Genomic DNA, 22,145 nt, shown 5'->3' on the forward strand with positions numbered 1-22,145 from the left:
GCTCTCTGGCATCCTTGTAATTCAGCACATAAAACAAATATGCAGATCCAGAAGATAAGGTAGCTCATATTATCCCTTTTTTTCATACTGTGTTACTTCCTGAATGCTTCTACTGCATTGAGAGAGGTCTTCTGTGGTTTAAAGTGGAAGTGTTTTTTCCACTACAAATCTTTCAGACTGTAGGATTAATGCACTGGCCTCACACTTCTCTAATCCCAAACTGTAGAGATTACTGTCTAAACAGTAACTAGATGACCATACATTCTTATATCTAAATACATCCTGTCTGCATTCATGATGGAAAAATCAACTGCTTTTCCTGTTCTATGTGAATAAAAGCAAAACCCAGAGTTTATAATATTCACCCAAGCTTACTCAGCAATCTTATAAATAAGCACAATATGTTCAGGTGAACTGCAACACTCTATCAAGATGATGTCCCAAAGGAGAACCACATCAGAACCTGCCATTAAAATTCTCTTTGCTCTTTCCAGTTTTGCTGTTAATCTGTGTTTTTTGCCTCTGCCCCTCTAAAATTCGGCAAGATGCAGTTATGTGGGTATCGTTTCTTACTGATCTCCCTATAAAATTTAAGGCAATGCTGGGAATCGTATAGACATCTGTAGAAAATGGATCGTTACCCAGTTACATATCTCAAAAAATGAAATAGGAATATATTTAGTACATATTGAATGCTGTGTTAGAGGTGGAGCTTGCCAGAATGTCATTGGTGTGGAACGTATCTGATTGCCATAAATCTCTCGTTTAGGGAAAAAAAAAAGTGGAAAGGGAGCAGAATTTGAAATTTCTGTAGGAAGTCAAAATTGCATGTGTGATTCTGATCTCAAACCTCTTCTTTACTGATGTACTGGAAGGCAGAGAGGGAGTTTTGGTTTATTCAGATATTAGTTCATATTTAAGTGAATTACATTTATTTTTTCCAAAATAAAAAACTCTTCCTGATTATAGGTAGTAAGCGGTTTCTTACAGGCAGTCCTGATGTTGGTAGGTCTAGGTTTGAAGGATTGGGCTAATGCATTCCAAGTTAGCCTGAGGCTTTCCTGTGGGTATAGAGCTCCATGGAAAGGACCAGAATGTTTTTGGGACGACTGAACAAATGAACACTGGAGACTTGTAGCCAAGGTAAGAAGGAGGGGATGGAAAAGAAGGAGAGAGGTAGATTATAAAGGACTAATTAGTATACTTTGGATATGTGTTGGATCTGTATGGAAAGTGAGATGACATGGTTACATAGGACTATCACACTGAGGACCTGAATTGCCAAAAGAAGAATATATTGGGGTAAGGGCAATCTTTTTGATTATATAGCACCAATCACAGTGGGTACCTGTCCCTCATGAGGGCTTCAAGGCAGTGTGAGAAAATGACTACAGAATAGGAATAATAATTTACGGCTGTTGGTGAGGGAAGAACAGATAAGGACATACAGAGAAAATCGAGAGTTCAGGTTTGCATGTGTTACATTTGTTTAGACTGAAGTATCTGGTGGGTAGCTCATTTTGTACATCAGCTCTAGTCTTCATGTAATGTAATCTTTATGTAATGAATTATCTCATACAAGCTGTAGGACTTAGAGGGGAAGATGCATGCATATACACAGGAACTTCTGGATTTCAGTTTGCTACCCACCAAACTCAGTTTTGGAATATCAGGTGGGTTTACTTCTTAAGCGATGTCTTGTATAGTGTTTACTTCTATAAAGACTCTGGGGAAGTAAAATACCACTTAGGATGTGTCAGATTATCAGAAATTGATTCTAAAATAGTTACTTTGTAGTAGTACGAGGAGTGAGGAAAGCTTAGGAGCTAAAATGATGGTAAACTCTGTGTCTGTTTCAATGGAAGGGTTATAAACTTCTAATTTATTGGTATTATAGTATCAAAAATGTTTTCACATTAGAATTGGAATTACTTATAGATTTAGGTAATTTTAAAATGTGCAATACTGTTAGTCTCCAGTTATTTAGAATTATGATGTTTTTCTTTTTAAAAAAGAAAGTAGCTGTATTTACAGGTATAGCTATGTGTAATAGGTGAGTGCATGGATCTATGTATCATTTTGCTATTGTGACATTTGTCTGTATTTTCTTCCATTGAGTATGTGAATGGCTTGAATGTGTATCTCAGCAAATGCAAAGGAGGTAAAAAAATTGTTCATCTTGGTAGATTTATATTATTTTAATTTAAGCTTCAGTTCCATTACTTTTTGATTAAACATACTTCTGTCTGATGCTATCCGTCTTTTATCACTATGAAATCTGCTCCCAAGCAGAAAGAAGGATGGCACCTGAATTATGCAGAAATCATTTTCTATCTATTTTTCTTCAAATGCTGGGCAGTCTTTTTCGTAATCCCACCAATATCGCATGTGGCTTGTTCTAATCCTCTGCCTATTTCTGAATATTCAACTGTCAAACCTTGGTATTTTGCTGTTTGTTTTTATGGCAGTGTATTGTCCTGGATGTCATTTGCTTCAGGTGTAGCTCCAACTCCCGAGTCAAGGGTGGAGGACACTGAGGGTATCACTAGCTCTGAAAAGCTTTGAACTAAAGTAATCTTGTAGTTCTTGCATTTCTAAGTGTAACTTTAAAAACTTAAAAGCAAAAAATAACCATGCTTTGTTGATTGAATCACCATGAATTTTATCAAATAGCTTAGTCCACAAATGAATCACAGGTTTGGTAGTGATATGGGTAAATACCATAAATGAGATTTCATTCATAATTATACACTGACCTGTTTGGGTATGTGGTTGGTTGGTTTTATCATTTATATAATGTGATTTGCAAAAATATAATTGGTAACATACAATGAGAAATGTACTTCTTGAGTGTGAGGGAGTCTTCTGCAGTAAACCAAATGAAATTTCACTGTTAAATGGAATTGATCATTACCTGCTTTTCCTGGTGAGCAAAAGCTATTGAGCGCTGTTGTATACAGTTCACTGGATTATAGTTACAGACATTGGTTGTGTCCTTAAGCCAAGTATCTCCTGTGTTCCTAACCTTTATAGAGACCAACAGTCCGTCTGGGCGAATGAGAACCCCATGTATGCAAAGCTTTCCCTGCTGGTAGAGGAGCACAGAATCGAATCTTTAAACTGCTGTCTTCCTTGGGTCAGCTAGTGAGTGTTATGTTGTGTTAGTTTCATGCCAGCTTGGAAAGCAGGAGATAGAAGAGGAAAAGAAAAAAAAAAGGCAAGAAATATAAAAGAAGGAGAAACAAAAATAAGCAAGCAAGAGTTGGCCTTGAATTTCTGGCTAGTTGGCAGCATGGCTTTTCTTCACCAAAACCCAGTCAATCCTTTTTGGTTTTTGAGGATGAAAGAGGACTGATGGATGTTTCCTGGTAACTGGACTGTGCTACCAGTGCATTGTCATCGATTTGTAATGTGTCCTTGCATTCTTGTCTAGTTAAATCCATGTCATCAGGGACAAATTTTGCACTTGATATTACTTGTCCTGTTGCCCTGCATATGTGCCGAATTTTTCAACTTCAGTGTTATGTTACTACTTGGTTATACTGACATTAATCCTGGTTGTCTGGAAATCTGCCTGGGTGACTCAGGAGGAAATAAAAATACTTCATTGTTTTATAGGACTTACTATCTTTTTTTCACCCTTCTTTTTTCATTTTGTCTATGAGAGCAGCTATAGCTTCTTTCAGGAAAGTAAACTCCTATATATCCGTACAAAACAGGTAGCAGAATGCTTTATTGAAGCAGTGAACAATACGGAGGGAGAACACCAAGTTAATTCATCATTGATGACATCTAAATGCACAGCCATACAATTTCTTTCAAACCCTCATGAACCATTTCAGGTCTTTAAGCCACGTGTATGTTCGTATTTTACTAAGGATACTTACTTTGTATCGCCTGGCCATGTTAATCCATGTTAATTAAAAGCATTGGTTTTGACTATCTAAACTGTTTATAGCATTCATTGTTTCTAAAGTTCTAATTCTCTGTACTTCTCTACTCATAATGTCAGCCTTGTATATCCATGGTGTTTATTACAGCTTTGAACTTCTGCTTCTGGCAAAGATGACTTAAGATCAGAGTCTTTCAAATGGAAACTAAACTTGTTAGCTGTTTTTAATAATATGTAAAAACGAACAAATGGTTTTAAACAAACAGGAAATTATGTTGTATACTTAGTCTTGCATGTGTGAAAATCTAAACAGCTTGCAAATACTTGTAGTGCTACTTTCCCTTGCTTTCTAAAATTAATCTTTTGAAATAAACATGCATTTTAAATAAATATTGGAAGGCAGGAGATAGAAGATTGTTACCTGAAAGGCATCCCCATAATATATTTAATTACGTGTTTGCTTATTTTTCCCAATGTAGGTGTCCGCCTCGACAGAGTACGTGGAGGTCGCCAGAAGTACAAGCGCAGAATAGATGCAGAGAATAGCCCATACCTGAACCCTCAGCTAGTTCAGCCAGCAAAAAAGCCATGTGAGTACACCAGATATCCAAAATTTCGCTTTGAATACAGGGTATTGACTCCTAGCCCTGTTTGCTAAGCTCCTTCTGACTGGCAGAAGGTTTTGGTCAGAAGATACAACCATGAACAATTTATGCATTTAGCTGTTAACGTATTTTGTTTTAAATGTGCTCATCTTTCTCAAGTGGAGTTGAACAAAGAATATTTTTACAGGTGGAAGTGTATAAAAGCATGGTTTATGCAGTGCAAATTTTACATTTACAGGTTATCTTTATTTTCAGTGGTACATAAAATGGTTCATACTGTGATCATTAGTTCATTGAAGCTTCTAGTTTCAGATTTCACAAGAAAGTGATTTTTGTAGTTTTGACTAACTAAATGAGTTTGACTGCTCAACCTCCCAATGAAAATACATTAAGAGCCTCATTAATTTATATGTATAGATTAATACACTACCTAGCATTAGATTAAAATAGCAATATGCCACACTAATAACAAGCATAGATTGGTATTTTGGGCTCTAGTACCCTCATGGATTTTTTTGCTTTGTTTTGTTATGTTTTAATAATGTCCTTGATTATATCATGCCAGGCAAAATTAAGAGAGAGAGAGAGAGATGATCATCTCATTGCTAAAATACAAGTTCCATCCTCTTTGCGATTAACTAAAAATAGTTAAGGGTTTTGCTTTGCAGCTTATATAAACTCAAGCAGCGACTGTACTAATTCCATGAAGTAAATTTAATAGCATTATAGCTGTAGTGCAAGAGGCTAGTGTATTACCCTGCAAAGGCATACACGCTATATCAAGTGTTGTAAACTCTTCCAAATTCAAATGAGACATACACACGTCCACTTGCTCCTGCCGAGAAAGTTAATTTACTCCTAACATAGAGAAATAAAGCGGAGAAATAAGGAGGGCAAACTCCTCCTTGTCTCCCATTTGCCTCTGCCCCTATACCTCTGACAACACACGTGTCAATTTTTAGGCTCTTCAAAATACCTGGCTGTATGGAAAGTGTAATTTGTTTCTGTTTGTGTTCCCCGGTAGGGGACAGTGCTGTGTACAATACGTTTGAGCATATGGGGATCTGGAGAGCAAATAAGCAGTCTTTGAACTGTAAGTGAAAGGGCATTTTAGCTGTGTCAAAGAAAAAACAGCCAGTTTTACATAAAATTAAGGCTTAAGTGAACATATGGCATAGTTTCCTTTTGCCTTTCCAAAAAACATTATGCTGATTATATTCCTTCAATTGTCCAATCTGGCATCTTCTACTCAGCCTCCATAAGCTGTCCCACTGTTCTGTAAATACAATCTAGGGCTGCACTAAGCAGATTTTGCACATTATAATAAAAACTTTCTGATAATACAATAAAATTTAATAAACTCTAATGCTTAATTTCATTAGAGGTTTAGTTTTCGTGGGTGCACAGATTGTCAGTTTTTCATTTACTTGATATTGTCATTGAGTAGAAATGTTGATAGCCTAGCATACCAAAAAAACCCAGACCAAACAGCGGGGGAAAAAAAAAATCCAACCCAAAAACCCCAAGCCCTTTAATATGAACAGAGGTTAATGCAGTTGTACTGAAACACAAGAATCTCTGTGTAAACCCAAGATTACTGCAAAGTAGTGCATTGCATTACCTTTAAGACGATAACTACACCAATTTCTGTAAGCTCCATTTGTCTGAGATAAACTAACCTCTTTATAAATCATTACTCATTATCTAAGTGCCTCCCTTCGTTTTCCTTCGCTCGTTCAATTACAAACATTTTTGTAACAAACATTTATAAAACTTAATTTTCAGATCCTGCCAGATAAGCGGCAAGCTTGAAACAGTTGAATCAGTTTTGTGTGGAAGTAGCCTGGGAGATTTTCTGGACCCTGACTGATAGTTTGTGCATAACAAAGGCACAGGAATGAAAATTGGGTTCTATTGATTCTAATTAGGGAAACATTAAATAAGATTTACCTAGAAACAGTGCTCATGGCTATTCAATTTCCTGAGTGATGGAGCTTTCTGAGTACGTTAAAAATTTTCCTATGCTCTATGCTAATGCACGCTCCAATACATGTAGCTTTTTCCCCCTTATAGGGGAAAAATCAGGTGTTTGGAGGATCTTTCCTACACCTACTTCTGGTCTCTTTTGTATTTTCCAGCTTCACCGTGGATTCTAATGGCCTGCCTGTAGATCTTGTTGATTGCAAAAATAATAATTTGAGATTTTTACGAATCCTGAGTCAAAATATACAATATTCCTAAATCGTCTACAGAAACCATTGTTGAGGAACCTAATAAAAAAATGAAAGAGGTTCTTTGGCCATTTCTTCTATTTGCAGGGAAAAAAGCAGAACTTGGGAGTGTGAGTGTTTCTTCATTCATCACTGGTTAAAACCTGAGAAAGTTGAAGTCCTCAGCTACATATGTTTTGATGTTAAGAAACGCTAATTTATTTATCCTGCTTTTCAATACATGTAAAAATATTGGAATTTGGGAAGAAGCAATGTTATCTTTTCTTACTTAAAAAGATCATGTTTTCTGTGTGAAATTAAACAGGATATTAAAAGACTGTTTAAAAAATAAAAAAAATTATGTGCAAAGGCCGTTTGCCAATATAAGTTAAAACTACCATCTGTCATCTTTAAATAAGAATAGAATTCCTCATTAATCAGTTTGATAATCAGTAGAATATTGAGATCAAGAATTGCGCAGTTGGCATAGTTCCTGTAGTTCATATAAAGCATGAATATATCCCCTTGTAATAAAACATGCTTGATGTGATGGTTTCCAGTTGGCTCTCGCACTTATTTTATGAAGGGCTAACATATATCACAACTTCTGGCACACAAATTTGGAATAAGGCAAAAATTGTAGAAACAGTAGATCAGAATCGAGGAGTCTGTGTCACAGAAGAGCAGTAAAATTTCAGAAATCTGAATCAAGTGAGTATTTTATGGAAATCTGTCATGGGCTGGTAGGGAGCCTCTCTGGCACTCCTGGGCAAGTCACATCCCCATCAGCTTCCATTGAGGACAGTGTGGTTTATCCTGTGACTTACCTGCAGAAAGGGAAAATACTAATTCTAGCAGCTTTCCCTGCAGTCAGAAAATACTTTGCACCTTCTTGCAGTGTAGTCCCGTTTATATTAAGTCCCATAACTCTTTATCCTAACAAAGGGAACAGATTCATGTAAATTGACTAAAGGGTGCCATTTGGGCTTTAAATTCTGGTGGTGCATTTGAGGTCACAAGATGTACCTGCCATGAAAAGTAAAATGTAAATATATTGGGAAGTATACTAATGTATGCTGTATTAGGAGGCTTAATGAATTAGTCCTTTTCCCATTTTTCAGTTCTGCCTTCTCAGAGCAACGAATCAGGCTCCTGTATAGCATTAAGATATTTCCATTGTGCATCCACATGGATATAATGCTCATTTTGTGTTTATCCTACTTATAGAATATAGAATAGCAACACTGTATTGTAACTCTTCCAGATTTTTCTATCTTTTTTCTTGTCACTTTTCCTTATAACTTAATTGATTATTCCAAATAGATTTCACAAGTCATCATGTTAAAAAAATAAATATTAAAGACATGAATGAAAATGCTGTATAGATAAAAATAACCAGTGCGTGAATACGATGAAGTATCATTCTTTGCACAAAACCAGTTTTCTGAGGTAGAGTCTGCATCTATTGATGCTTTCCTTAGTTTTAGACTCTTTATTCTCATTGATTTAAATAGCTATTCCTGGCTGGAAATGAGAGGAGATCATTAGTCCATTTTTGTACTTAGAGAAGCTAATTTTACACATTATTCTGAATTTGTGTGTTTCACTGAAAAGCAAATATAAGACAACAACTTGCTTTTCTCACAGCATAGGCCCCAAGGAGTACAGATTCATTCTTAACAGTTCAAGAGGCAGGATACCCATAATATAAGACATAAGGGATAATGAGCACTGAGAAACTCCCGAGACCATTTTTGTTGCAACAGTTTCACAGTGACATCTAAAATAAAGAATGGTAGTTGGAATAGCTGACGGAAGTTACAGATTTCAATGACTGACTAATTGCTTGTGGTATTTACTCGCTCAGAAAATACACCTGCCTTTGGGGATGGGGGAAGTTGCAGGTAATTAGAGGAAGGCAAAACTGTTCTATTTGCACAGTCCAAAATACATTATAATGCATGAATATTTTTCTACAAAGTTTGTATTCCACTTTTAGGAGGTGAGCATGTTCTTCTACATTCCATTAAATTTACTATCTTAAGAGCATACATGTCTAGCTTGATAAACATTGTTGATGGATCGGATTTGTTTGTGCTGTAATTGCTTATAGAGGCCAGTGAAGTTACAATAAGGTTTAATTAGGTCCGGTATCTTAAGACAAATTCTTGTGCACTTTGAAATACAAGCCATGTTTGAAAAGTAGAATGATGCTACTGGTGATCTTGTACTGTTCTGGACCATTTTTACAGATAACAAGATTGTCTCCCATTTGCTGGTGGCTGAACCAGAGAAGATCTATGCTATGCCTGACCCCACTGTTCCAGACAGTGACATCAAAGCACTTACCACTCTTTGTGACCTGGCAGACAGAGAACTGGTGGTGATCATTGGATGGGCTAAGCATATTCCAGGTACATACAGTATTTACTGCAAAGAGCTGACATACAGAAATCATCGCATGAGTTACTCTGTTCTGGTAAAAAATACGATCTGTTCTCTCGCTACCATGCATAAAGTTTTTCATATGGTTTCAGATTATTCACATAGGACATAGTTAGATGATGATATATCTTACCTTGGAAACAGTATTATTGTTGCAATCAGTGTTACTATGTTAATAAGTTTTACATGCTGCTTAGTGAATGAATTTTTTTCACATATTACTTTTATTAAGGTAAACTTACCTTGCTCTCCAGAGCATTAGCCTGGAATGAAGGGTAGTGTAAATCCTCTCTTCTGTACTCATCTGATTCAATGGTAGTTGAATGTATGTCTGATTCCTCTATTACATAAATGCAGCACTATCTTATAGTGACCACAGGAGGTGCAAAAATTCAGTTATATTCTGGCATGGCACAGAGGAATTCATTGAATGAACTAGTGTGAGAACTGAATTGTACCAGCAATTCAGTAGAAAGAACTGAATTGTACCAAAAGGTCTTTTCTTATAATTTAGTAGTTCCTTGATCTGCATGAAATGGACTGCAGTCTACATCACGTAAATGTGTTGATATTCTAAAAGCTGGCTGGCACTCTTGTAAGCAAAAAAAGTGGAGGTCATCAAAAGCAGTTTCTCAGAAGATTAGCAATTTCTTCAGATAATGTTTCAGGTATATTTTATTTCCCCCCAATGCTGAGGTATTTGTGCTTGCTCTGTGAGCTGGCAGAAAAACTTAGAGAGTCTCCAGGGTTCTCAGTCTGTCACCTTTCACAAACGGTAAAGTCACACAAAAAAGGTTGGCTTTTTTCCTTGTTTCTTAAGGTATTTTTCTAGGCCATCAGATGAGTGAGCATGTGGTGTGTTTTCATCAGCTTGTTAGTTTTCTAATTTTGATAGTGGAGCCTTATTGAGCATAAGAACAGATAACCTTTAATTCCTCTGAGTAACACATCATCCTCGTTTTAGATGTGATTTTGGGATACCTTAGTAGTAGAATAAATAATCCACTCAGTTGTTTGTTTATCAAAGTTAAATATATTTTATTTCTAGTATCAAAAGAAACTGCAAAGAAATAGAAAGAAATAGTCTTCCTAGGCTTTTTTCCCTGGTGCTAACCAGCGTAAGACCTCAGTCCTTCTGGTACGTGCTTCTGGGTGATCTTCGATAAGTTTAAACACAAACAAAGAATAATAATAAAATAATTTGTACATTTATGGAGCGGTATTTTACTTGAAAGACAACAACCTACGTACTCTAAAATAGCCAATATGCAACACAGTCACATTTAGTCATTCTCTGTGCCACAAATGGTGTATAAACAAGCTTTTGTACCACAAGCAGTGTTTTTCTGGTACAGTTAACTTATTTCTGTCTCCTTAAACTAGTTTGTCTTTATGCTTTGAATGCTACAGTAATTTCTTTAATCAAATTGATGGAAGTCCCTTTCCCAGCCCACACTGAAACCAATTTATTGGTCATGATACGCCAGCTATGTTGCTAACAGTCGTAACGAACTGTCAGGCAATATCGCAGTGAAGCTAATTTGAAGTCATTAGGTGTGCAGCGTTCAGGCAACAATTTGTTACAGTGGTTAGGAACACAGCTGACATTTCTGAATGGCTTTGTTCAGAGCAGTTCTAGATGAGCCCAAGCAAATTGTAAACTAATTTAAACATCACTCTATATTATAGTAGCTACTTCGTCTTACACTAGTTGCTAATAAAGCACCCCAAATTAAGTCAAAATGAGTTAAATAGGTGAGTTTGAGTTTCATCTTTGGAAGATACCTAGATCACCTTAACCAAAATAGAGTAGCTCTCAAATAAGTCAGTTATGCTCCATAGCAGTTGCAGGGGAACTTTTATCAGTTTGATTTGTGAATATGCTATGTAGCTTTGATTTGACTGGAGGGGTAGGAAAAGCAGAGATGAGACTGAGCAGCCTTTAAAGTGATGGCTTTAGTTAGCATGGAAAAGGTATGGGATGCTGTAAACTGGTCTTGAAAATTTAAAGTCTGCGATCTGAACCAGTTGAGGAACATTTCTGCCATCAGGCAGCTTTTTATTACAATATTACGTTATTTTTACCTGCCATGGTAAAGCCACACTAGCTAACTTTACTCACCTGACTCCATTTAGGAATGGGAAGAAAACCAAAAAACCGGAAATAAAAACAATCTTTTTATAAGCCTTCTGGTAACAGAGGGCAGTGATAATAAAATCTGTGCTTGTTGTCTGGCATTTGATCATAAAAAATCAAAATGCAAAAGGGCTTGACATGCTAAAGGGCAAATATGATGAGCTTTTGTAGCTTGGTTTTGAATGATGGAGTACTACTGAACTTGAACTGCCTATGCTCAGCTACTGTCTGGCACAAAACAACTTGTAGAAGAGCGTGGATTGGTGCTAGCTGACTGTTTTCTAAGCTAACAAATGTTACTGCAGGCAGAAACATAACAGAATTGGAAAAAGGATGAGTTAGAAAAAGGGTGCAAATTGCATAAAAGTTCACTGTAGCTTAGCGAACTAAGTAAATCCTTGGTGTAAATCTCTTGGAATCGATTAATTATACCAGTAGTGAATTTGTGCCTAGCACAGCACAGTAGCAATCAGCAAATCTTTCTTTACTACAGTGATTTCTTAAGGTTCAGTGTAATTAAAGGCCCTTATATATCAGGTGCTTAATAACTAATAAAGGTCTCAGCTGTAAAGTATTGGAATTCAAAGTAGAATTTGTCTTTGTGGAAGACCCCAAAATGATGTTTTTGCTATTCTAACAGAAAGTCTTTTAATGAGATTATCTATAAAAAGGTAACAATGCAATATGCATTCTGCCCTGGCCAACCATTTCCCATTGCAGTCATAGACTAAAAAATGTTTTAAAATTATACAAAGTTCAAATGCTTTCATAAAGTCATTAGTATTTTTGTGCTATTGGAAACATTTCAATAGTTGCTTTTATTGAACAAAAAGTCTGTGCCATCTACAAAAGGAAATACTGAAAGAAAAATATATATGGAAAGCCTTTATCAGTAAATAGAATTAGTCTCCTTGCATTTATAAATCAAATAAATGGAAAGTGTGTTGTTATGAAACATGACCATGTCTTATCTGAAGAAGAAAAAGATCACAATGGCATTAGGAAATGCTTGACTTTAGTTAGAGGAGCGTAAGGGCACAAGAACAGATGATGGTGCCCTAATAGCCCTTTTTAAGAATGACAGGGCCCCGCCATTAGCATCCTTTTATATCCTTGGAAATTGCTCATGCCTCGCTTTTCTGGTTCCTATCTGCCTGACTCTTTTTTATTTCTCTTTCAATTTCATCCGCGCTCGGATAAGCGCATGCTAACACAATATGATTGAGCTGTAAAATGGAACGCTGTCGCCTCTAATCTCTTTTATGTAGATATGGAGGTACTTCCACACTCCACTTCATTCTCTCTTCATTGTTGGCCTTTTTAGAATGTGTTGCCGAGTAATGGAGGCTCAGTCAAATATTAGAGCTAGGTTTCACAGGGTGTGATAAGAAGATTATCAGCCCAGCAGTCAGATCTATTGTTGTTCTTTGTGTCAGATTAAAATATTCTGATGTACTGTAACTTCGTTAGTAAAATACTGAAGGTGCTTAGGGAGAGGCCAATGCTGCTTTGTCTCCTGCCTGATGAGACAAAACCCCTATTAACTGACCTAGATAAATCATAAATATAGTTATGAAGCCTCTGCAAGACTTTTCTATTTTATTTTATTTATTTTTATGTGTCTTTTAAATAAGAGAGCCCTGCTTAATTCAATATTTACTGATGGTTGAGTTTCCTACCCGTTGCATTGTATTTTGGGGAGATTCCATTTTATATTGGTTGCATTATATTAATTAAACTCTTTTCCAGTATGGGGTGGAATTCTGCTGATACCTAGTCACAGTATCAGAGTCGTTTAGGCACAGTTTCTGTAATGTAACTATCTCATTGACATTCAGCAAAAATGTGCAATGTTCTTTGATATTAACTGGAGCCAGCAAACATTAAGCTCTTAAAAATGTGCATAACAGGAAGCTAAAGACAAAATGTTCTCTAAAAAATTTGCATGCATGAAAAAACATCAACCAGACCATAGAAATCAACTTTTTGCACTTAAAATGAAAAATTTGTTTGGAAACGGTAAATCAGACTAATACATCAAAAATAACTAGTTACATTATTTAGTAAAATAAGCCTGCTTGTCTTCAGCTGTGTCCCTGTTTTGCTAGCAGTAACCATGTTCAAGAAAGAGAATAGTTAGGAATTGATACTGCTACTGGTGCTAGTATGAAAAAAAAAAAAAAAAAAAAAGGCATGATTTTGATGGAGCAGATCCAAGGATGTTTTGAATATTTTAGTGTTAATGTTTTATGAAACATTGTTGTTCCGGCATACTCTTTGTGAAGGACAATATTTAAGCTTTCCTTTCCAAAGCAGCTCTCAGGGGTGTAGTTTAACATTCTAATATTGAACAAGAGCATGATTTGCTGCAGACTTGTCATTTCTAAAATGCCCCTTTCTCATCTGTTTCAGAAATACCACCCCATGTAGGTAAAAGTACAGAGAAAAAGTTGACCATAATCACTTTTGGAAAGTTAACCTTCACGAAAGCATGAGAATGTACCTATATGGTACATCCATGCAGGTATGAATGTATATGTACCTATTCTTATGCATGTCATTGTTTTTGTATCTACATTGTAGTGGACATACAGCATCTGTTTAAAAGACAGAGAAAAAAATGCTGAATGTTACTTCGTGGTAGTATTCACATCGGTAGGACTTTGAAGACAAGCTGAAATCATATGTTGGAACTTCCTGGGGTATATAATCACATACATTGTAGCTATAGCCAGCATCCTGTTTATGCCCAGATCCTTCTCTGGATTGTTACTGGGGCAGCTAATGCGGAATCTTGGCTCTGCAAGGGGAATAGATGTCTTCCTGTATGTGTCATTGTAATGGTGACACTGTACCATGCTGCTTGCTGCTGTAAAATTTGTTGTTTCTGCTGAGGTTGAGGCCTTCTCTAGTCTCTTGTTCTGCTAGCTGGGTGCAGGACCACTTGAGACAACATGAGGACTTCTGCAGCTATCTTAGAGCCCCTGTCACAGGGTGGCTGTCACTCCACAGACAGGTGGACATGTAAGTGTGGTGTTTACTGCTCATGTGACATAGAATGGAATAGGAGCTGTTTTGTGCTAAGAGGTGTGTAGCAATAATAACTTGAGCCTCCTGGGGAATCAAGACAGCCTGCCCTTTATCAGTGAGCTATCTTGGACGCTTTGCAAGTTCTTTTTGCCTTCTATTTGTCAAAAGCCCGCTATTTGCTCTTCTTTCAACTCTTCTACAAACATGCACCAATTGCGGAAATCAGACATGTTCTTCTTATGATGGAAACGTTCTCCAACTCACAACTTAGATAACACTATGTGATCTGAGACAGACCATTCCCTGGGCCTTACAGGTAGAGATTCTAGTCAAAAGTTTTCTCAAAAACTACTAACTTCCTCGACCTCTGTCACTAGATTGTACAGTATGAGAAATCAGCAATTTACTGTCGGTTTTATTTTTGAGCATTTTCATGGATGGACTGCCTAACGCTACCATGTTGATTCAAGCTTCTCTGAGCAGAATGGAACAGCAGTGTGCCTAAAATGTCAACAGTTCATCTATCCTATCATTTGAAGTGCTAGGAAAAGTGACATCTTTTATTTTTTCTCATTTTTTGAAAATAGTATCACAAAGAAGGTTTAAGTGATTTTGCAAGGCAGGGAGGGGGAGAAGGAGGTAGGATTTCCAGGATAATGCATGAGTAAACATGTCTTAGTGTTTTCATGATCTGTAGTGTGGTAAAAGGTACAGAAAGGTCTGTTTGTTTATTTTAAAATTATTTAATACATCCACCTGAGATATGATGGCAGACTATTCTTGATGGATCTGTTACTGAAGTCAGTGGCAAAATTTCAGCTGATTCCAGTACAAAAGAGTAGGCTTTGTGCGCAACTAGGGATGCACGCACTCTTAGTGTGTCTGCTAATCAGACGATTGGTTCCAGTTCAGAACTGAGACAGCCAGCGATGGAGAGGTGAGAAGGTTCTAGTACTGCTAGACATAGATGTCCTGGGGTAAAAAGAGCACTTTAGTTTCCAGGATAGTCACTTCTGGCATTTTTTACTAGCATTAAATTAACTGAAAGGAAAAAAGAATATAATCCCAGGCATATAAACATCTCATCACCTGAAAGTTATACATGAATATAAAGTAAATGTGCAGTAAGACTCTTAAAACAGCACCTGGAACTTTGGCTAGTTTTGACTTTAAAATCCCTATATATTTGTTGAAAAAGCTTGTTTAAGAATAATCATCACCAAAAGCAAAACAAAACCAAAAAAAAGGAATTAACAGGTAACAAAAGAACTTGGCTCGATTCTTATGTTTTACTTTTTAAAAAATCCTTCATTAAAATCCTCTTCTCTCAAGATCAAAATTAGACAGTGACTTTATGTCTCTATTATATTCACCTTTTATTACTTTTATTAATATACAAGTACTTTCCTCTGCCTTTTTTTTTTTTTTTTTTTTTGAAACAGTCCTCTCCCTCCACCTGTGCCCCCAACATACACGCTACACTCTCTGGCTGTTGCACTTGGTTTTTTTTTACCAGTGTCCCCCTTTATCTGCCTCAACCAATCTCCAAATGAATGCATGTCTATCATGGCCTTAGCTTTGACACTCTGGATATATTGATTAATAGTTGCCCTAAGCTCCTTTTAGCAAATCAAATTTTCACTTTTAGCAAGGATTTCGCCTCTGATTTATTCAGCAAAGTGAAATGCACTAAATTGACTTTGACATTCAGGGAAAATGGCTGAAAAACAAAGAGGGGAGGAAAGAGATATAAATTGTGTGGCAGCTGGAGACTTCAAGCATAAAAGAGGCAGTTTTCTATAGAATATCACTGGTTAATTTGGAAACATGCATTTAAACAGGAGTGGAAATTATTTTCTTAAAATTAGATGTTTTTTAGACTGATGATTTGAGATATAATAAGGTTCACTTAGCAAAATGCAATATATTCAACCCAAATTCATCACTTGCTAATCATGGTGCAAGTGTGGGATCTACTTTTGTTGCCACTAATAATTATTATGTTAAACAAGAGACAAAGAGATTTCTGAGTAGTTTTATAATGAGGTGCTAAATTGGTAAATATCTTCCTACCATTGCATTATGTTGTTCACTCCTGTGGCCCTTTAAAAATAAGAAATGATTAATAAAAAGAGAGCAAATCAACAGTAATGAATGCCAGTGCTTTTCGTTTTCTTTCTGTAAACAAAAATGGCTATTATTTGATTCTTAAATGCAAGAGTATAGAAAGATGTAGCAGCCGTTCCCTGTTATTCTTCTAGCAAAATCCAGAGTTTTGTATTACCCTGAATGACTTGTAGACTGACTTACACAGCCTGCTTCCTTACTTGCAAACGTATTACTGAGGTACCATGAGGCCAAAAATACACCATTGCATGTTTAAAAGTGTTCAAATGTGATGCTGAACAGAGTAGAGAAAAAAATATTAATCTGTTCCATTAGCACATCTGGCGGTTTTTTTGAGGAGGGGTGTAAGAAGATGCAAAATAAAAATGTAGGAAATGGTTTGGTCTTATTCAGTGATCAGACATTACAACAAATATTTGTAAAAGAAAATACGTATGGTAGTTTGCCCAGTTAATCTATAGAGACAGACCAAGAGCCTTCGGTAGGATCAGTTGTCAAGGGTGTACAAGTCAAATGTGCTATGCCAGCCTCTGTTGTTTGAGGATCTGGCCCTGAAGGGATAAACCCCCATCAGTAGTCAGTGTATCAGTGGGAGCTGAGAGTTTTCTTTGTCCCCTGTGTGTGCTCACTGCCTCAGGACTGTGCAGCAAAGTGCAGAATTGAGCTTTAAGCAAGTATTTCCACTTGGAGCACAACAATGCTCACCTTTGTACCCACTTCTTGTGTGACAAACGGGTTTACTAGATTAGGTCTGTGTAAATTGCAGATGACTCAGAACAGTTTTCCTTCTTCTGAGCCAACAAGGAATTAATCTTATTACCAGAGGGTAGGAAGTCTAAATGTATCTTTACCTTTTTAATTTTACTATAGTCTCCATTCTCTTTTTTTTAATAAGCAAGCTGAATCTGAGACTTCAGCAATAATGGCCTTTTGCAAGTGGGACAGTGTCTGGAGTGCCATACAGGAGATGGGCACATTAGATTTTCAGGCATGTTACGTCTTTAAAGTCATTCCACCGCCAACTGCCATAATTTAGTTCAACTGCCAACCATGTTAAAAGACTGCCAGTTAAGAGCATCCTGTATGAAAGAATTTAAACTTCTGAAATAGTCTTTGAGGGGGTGTCCTTTCCCAAACTTTCCCTAACTGTAGAATTGATAGCTCAAGGACAGACAACTTCTTAAAAGTAATGCGTGGCTGCAAGGCAGGAAGATGCCTTGCTCAGAAACACAGTGAGAAAGTTGGAACAAATCTTGACATTATTCCTTAGGTGAGGAATTCGCAGATGAGGCAAATGCTGCAGAACTGAGCCTATCATTTATGTTCACTAAGTAGCGCTTCTGCATTTACAGGACTCCTCTCCTCTAGAAAAATAAGGCTTTTTTTCAACCAGATTCAGAATTTAAAGAAGATCCAAACAAAGAGATTTTTTTGTCAGTTTTAAAATTTCTGAAGGCTTTGTTGGAAATAAGATCATGAATGTTACATGTCATTTAAATTGGCCTGTGAAAGGATCATAGCAGATACTGGGAATGAAGAAGTAAAATTAGAGCAAGATAGCCCTCTTATGGTAACCATTTAATCCAGTTTAAACTAAACAGGTGACTTACTCATCTAATTTAGCCACCAACAAAAATATATTTACTTTGTTCTGGGTGGGGAAGAAAAGAGCAGTTTTTCAGTCATATGTGTTGATACTGTAAATCCAGGATGGGAGAAGGGAGGGGGAAAAAGAGCCGGTTGCTCAGACTGGATTTAGAGCAGACAGGTCTCCGCCTGTATGACTGGGTCAGCGACACAGGATGGTCTAGTTTCCTAAAGTCAGCTGAGACCAGTTAAATACTATAATTCTAAGGATGCCTCTACTTTCTCTCTGGATGAGTTTGGCTTCACACCTGCTTAACCTACATTAGAATAGGATTAATTACCTGAATTGCAAGACCCCTTTAGCCAGTCAGCACGTTTCTGGCAGGGCACATGGTGACCTGGGCCTGGTTATATATAGTATAGGGATAGCAGGGGAGCACCTGGGTTGTAATGGCAAGGCTCGATCCAACCTGATAACGGAATCATCAGTTTTTAAAAATGAGTCTGCAGTAATCGCCTTCTGCATCAGCTGGACCATACAAGATCTTTATGAACTCATGTCTTCACTGCTAGTAAGCTTTTTTATTGTGCAATGCTCAATTTATGCACACACATATATATACAAATATATGTGCGGAGAAAGAATCCCAAGGAACACAGGAGGCACAGAATCCAAAGAATGCAGATACTGAATGCTCCTGTATTTAATTACTTGGCTGGAACACTTACTTGGCTGTAACTTTTAAGTCAGTTTTCCATGTTATTTTAGTTCATTGTCTCCAAGTTTAGTACTGTATAGCAGGCAGGAATATTTGGGTAATTTTCCGTGCGAGAAACAAACATGGAACTTTCCTTTCATTTGCAAACATGTTCTGTAAAGAGAAAGTTCTCTGACAGTATGTTGGTCTACCCAAGGGATTTTCCACCCCAAACTCCTGAGGCACGTGTTATAGGTGAGTGGAAATTTCACAGTATAACTCTGAACCTTCTCCCCAAGATGTTTTTCTCTGCCATGTTGTGCACCATCAGTTTCAATCAGCTGCATTAACAGTTGAGGTGAAATCAAATATTGAAATGAGATCCATCTACAGACACAGAAGGCTCCAAGTTCAATGGAAATGGCATTTGACAAGTAGAGTCAGCTAACTTACCAGATCCTGACACGTTACTCATGAGAACTCTATGGCAAAGAGTTGTGATGAGGGTGGAGAAGAAGCGGGGCAAATCTGCAGTTCCTGTGAATCTAGCCATTGGAGAGATTAGGGGAACAGTTTAGCATGTAATGGCAGCTGCTCATATGTTTGTTCAAAGAAGCAGCTCCGTTTACTGGCATAAATATATCATGACATTAGCAGGTTGCAGGGTGTATTTCTAGCCAGGGATTTTTCTTATAGCTATGCTATAACATCATGCCTGCCTTAATGAACAGGCATTAGACTATGAACTTGCTACGATTCAAGCTATATCTGGTAGTGTATGGAAGTTACCGTGACCCTTGTGTCTTTCATTAATTAACTGTGCTTGCTGTGAGAAGAATTTCGACTCCTTCTCCATGTAGTCCTTCCCCCACAAGTCCTTCCCTTGTAGAAAACCATTCTACTCTGTGATCCGTTCTTCACTTTTTACTACTTTGAAGTTTCCCAGAAAGTTAGCTGTTGTGTAGATTCAAGAGCATGTTGCTTAGTGTCAGTGAATCTTCAGCTGCAGATTTAACATGCAGTGTGCATTGTGAATTCCAGATGATCTTCATTCAGTGAAATTGGTAGGAGTCTATTTTGAAGAGTTTCTTTGCGTTTCGAGTTACTGAACATTTTCCAGACACAATTAATGACTTGTGTTGAACACTTTGCCTAATATATTCAACACAAATTTGGAGTTCACAGTGATCGCGGGATTGTGCCTCGCATTTCGATGATGATGAGTAACTTACTGTGTACTATAATCCTCATATATGAAGCACACCATGATCTCTGTAATCAAAAGGCCACTGGGAAACAGGGTCCTTCATAAAGGCCCTAGGCAGGGAATGCAGATAGAGCTGGGGACAAGCAGTGCACAAGCTGTGCAGGATAATTCTGTCAGTGTCGTAAACCTACAGAGGGCAGTGTCTGACCAGAGGCTTGGATGGGCATTTCAGGAGATAAAAGGCAAGAGAAGAGGGTGTTGACAGGGAGTATTTGCATACTCATAACTGTAATCAGCCAGCATCAATGACAAACATACAATCTTTCGGAGAACCTGCTCGGAGGAAAAAAATACACCTAAAAAGAGCTTATGACAGGGGGAGATAGGAACACAGGCTGCCGTGGGTCTCCTGACTTCCAGCGCTACAGCCAACTCAGGTGAACTAGAATTTGCCATCAGTAGCTACACGGACAAGTGTACTGTCTCCGTGGTAGAAAGTGGTAGCTATTTATATACTGAATGGCAACACTAAACAATTTAGGAGAAGCAGTGAAGTGTGTCCTATCCAATTAAAAATGCAGTGAGATTTTTAGGTAGGCAAAATGTAATTATATAATTGGAATTTGACCGGGATGCTTTTCCACTGTTAAAATAAGTATAAATTATATAAGCTGTAAAACTTTAAATTATGAAAATATTTTGAGGTCTTTGAACATGGTAATTGGAGCTATATATTCAACTTTGTTCTTAACCTGACACTTCATAATAGCTGTTCCCTAAAGCAAGGGATTTTTTTACATTATCAAATAACCCTTAGTGAAGCAAGTTAGCAATCAGTCTGGAAAATATTTAAGTAGTACAATCATATTATTTACAGACACTTCCATTGTGTAGAGTTCTCCGTGTTCCCAAATATTTGTAGGATCACTTCCTCAGCTGTCAATGTTCACACTCAAACCTTCCTCTTTGGTAAAGTTCTATATGAAAATCCATTTAGGCCAATAGAAAGATTTGCCTTGATTTCACTGTGCTTTGGATCAATCCCTGAATATGCAGATCACAATCTGAAGCCTTTGTGAACCTCAGAGCTTTATTATTTACCTTCGGCTTGACTTACCACTTTTGTTTAAATAGAGGAGGTGGACTTGGTGCAATTGCTTGCACAAAGCTTTTTTTTTTTTTTTTTTAATTATTATTAACAAGTAAGAGAATCCTACTGTGGAGAATTAGGGTCGTTTACTGTAACCAGAATAAGAGTCTGCTCTTATCTAGAACCATATTTCAGCCCTTACAGGATCATCAGCATCTGACCAGAATGATAGAATGTTTATTGTGAAATATATTATTTAATTGTTTATGTTATCAATATGGTGCAGATAAAAATCTACAGAAAGTCTGCATTTAGTATTTGGGAGGATTTTAAAACACGGTCCTGCATGCCTCTGGAATTAGGTTCTTTGATGCTGTGGCTACAGACAGTGATTCCAATTGCTCAAATGATATTGTCCAAAATACACTTCCCAATTAAGTTCCCATGGGGTTGAGGAATTCCAGGTATTTATTCTGTAACTTTTATACTGGTGAGGAGTGTTCTCCTGGGGTTCCCTAAATTAAAACCACTTTTCTTTTCTTACAAAGTTTTTTTCCCCTCACTCGGTAAAGGCTTTTTTATCATTGAGTTTTGCTCTTTGGCTTTTTGCTAACTGCTTTTTAAGGATCGAAGGCACTGTAAGTCCTGTCCTGGTACTCCCATTGGTACATTTGTACAGTGCTGAGGTACAGGCTCCATGTTACATCCATACTTGGCTCGTTATCCTCTTATCAAGCTCTTTACATCCCTTTGTTTATTTGAGGAGACAGGAAGACTGTGTGAAGGCTGCTTAGTCAGGGATATCAGCGTTGTTGGCAGGGGAGTGATTGCCAGTTGAAAAACAAGGCATTATTGCTCATTTTTTCCCTCTTATTAGTTTGATTACATTTGCAAATCAAATCAATCCATCAGACATGATCAGGCCTCGTCCGCATTTTAAGGAATAGTAATCTCCGTCTAATAAGATGCAAATGTGTCACATCGGTAAGTAACCAATAAATCATCGTCTTGTCTTTGGCAATCATTAAATATCAGAACCAACAGTCAATTTTTAGTATTTTCAATTTGCGATATGCCGCTGGAATATAAAGATAGATGGACGTAATTACACAAACCA

General features: G+C 37.1%; 1 protein-coding gene across 1 annotated transcript in view; it reads left to right on the plus strand.

Annotated features, from left to right (window-relative positions):
- Positions 1 to 4,291: 4,291 nt before the first annotated feature.
- The window catches only part of ESRRG (estrogen-related receptor gamma), a gene marked incomplete at its 5' end in the record, with an annotated part of 50,953 nt that continues 33,099 nt past the window's right edge, over positions 4,292 to 22,145 (plus strand). The window contains 2 exons of the mRNA XM_009701481.1: positions 4,292 to 4,482; positions 8,960 to 9,121. Of these exons, the coding sequence (XP_009699783.1) occupies positions 4,292 to 4,482; positions 8,960 to 9,121 (353 nt within the window). The remainder of the gene's footprint in view (positions 4,483 to 8,959; positions 9,122 to 22,145) is intronic.

The sequence above is a fragment of the Cariama cristata genome, unplaced genomic scaffold (genome assembly GCF_000690535.1).
Source record: "Cariama cristata isolate BGI_N322 unplaced genomic scaffold, ASM69053v1 scaffold496, whole genome shotgun sequence".
In the NCBI taxonomy this organism is placed as follows: Eukaryota; Metazoa; Chordata; class Aves; order Cariamiformes; family Cariamidae; genus Cariama; species Cariama cristata.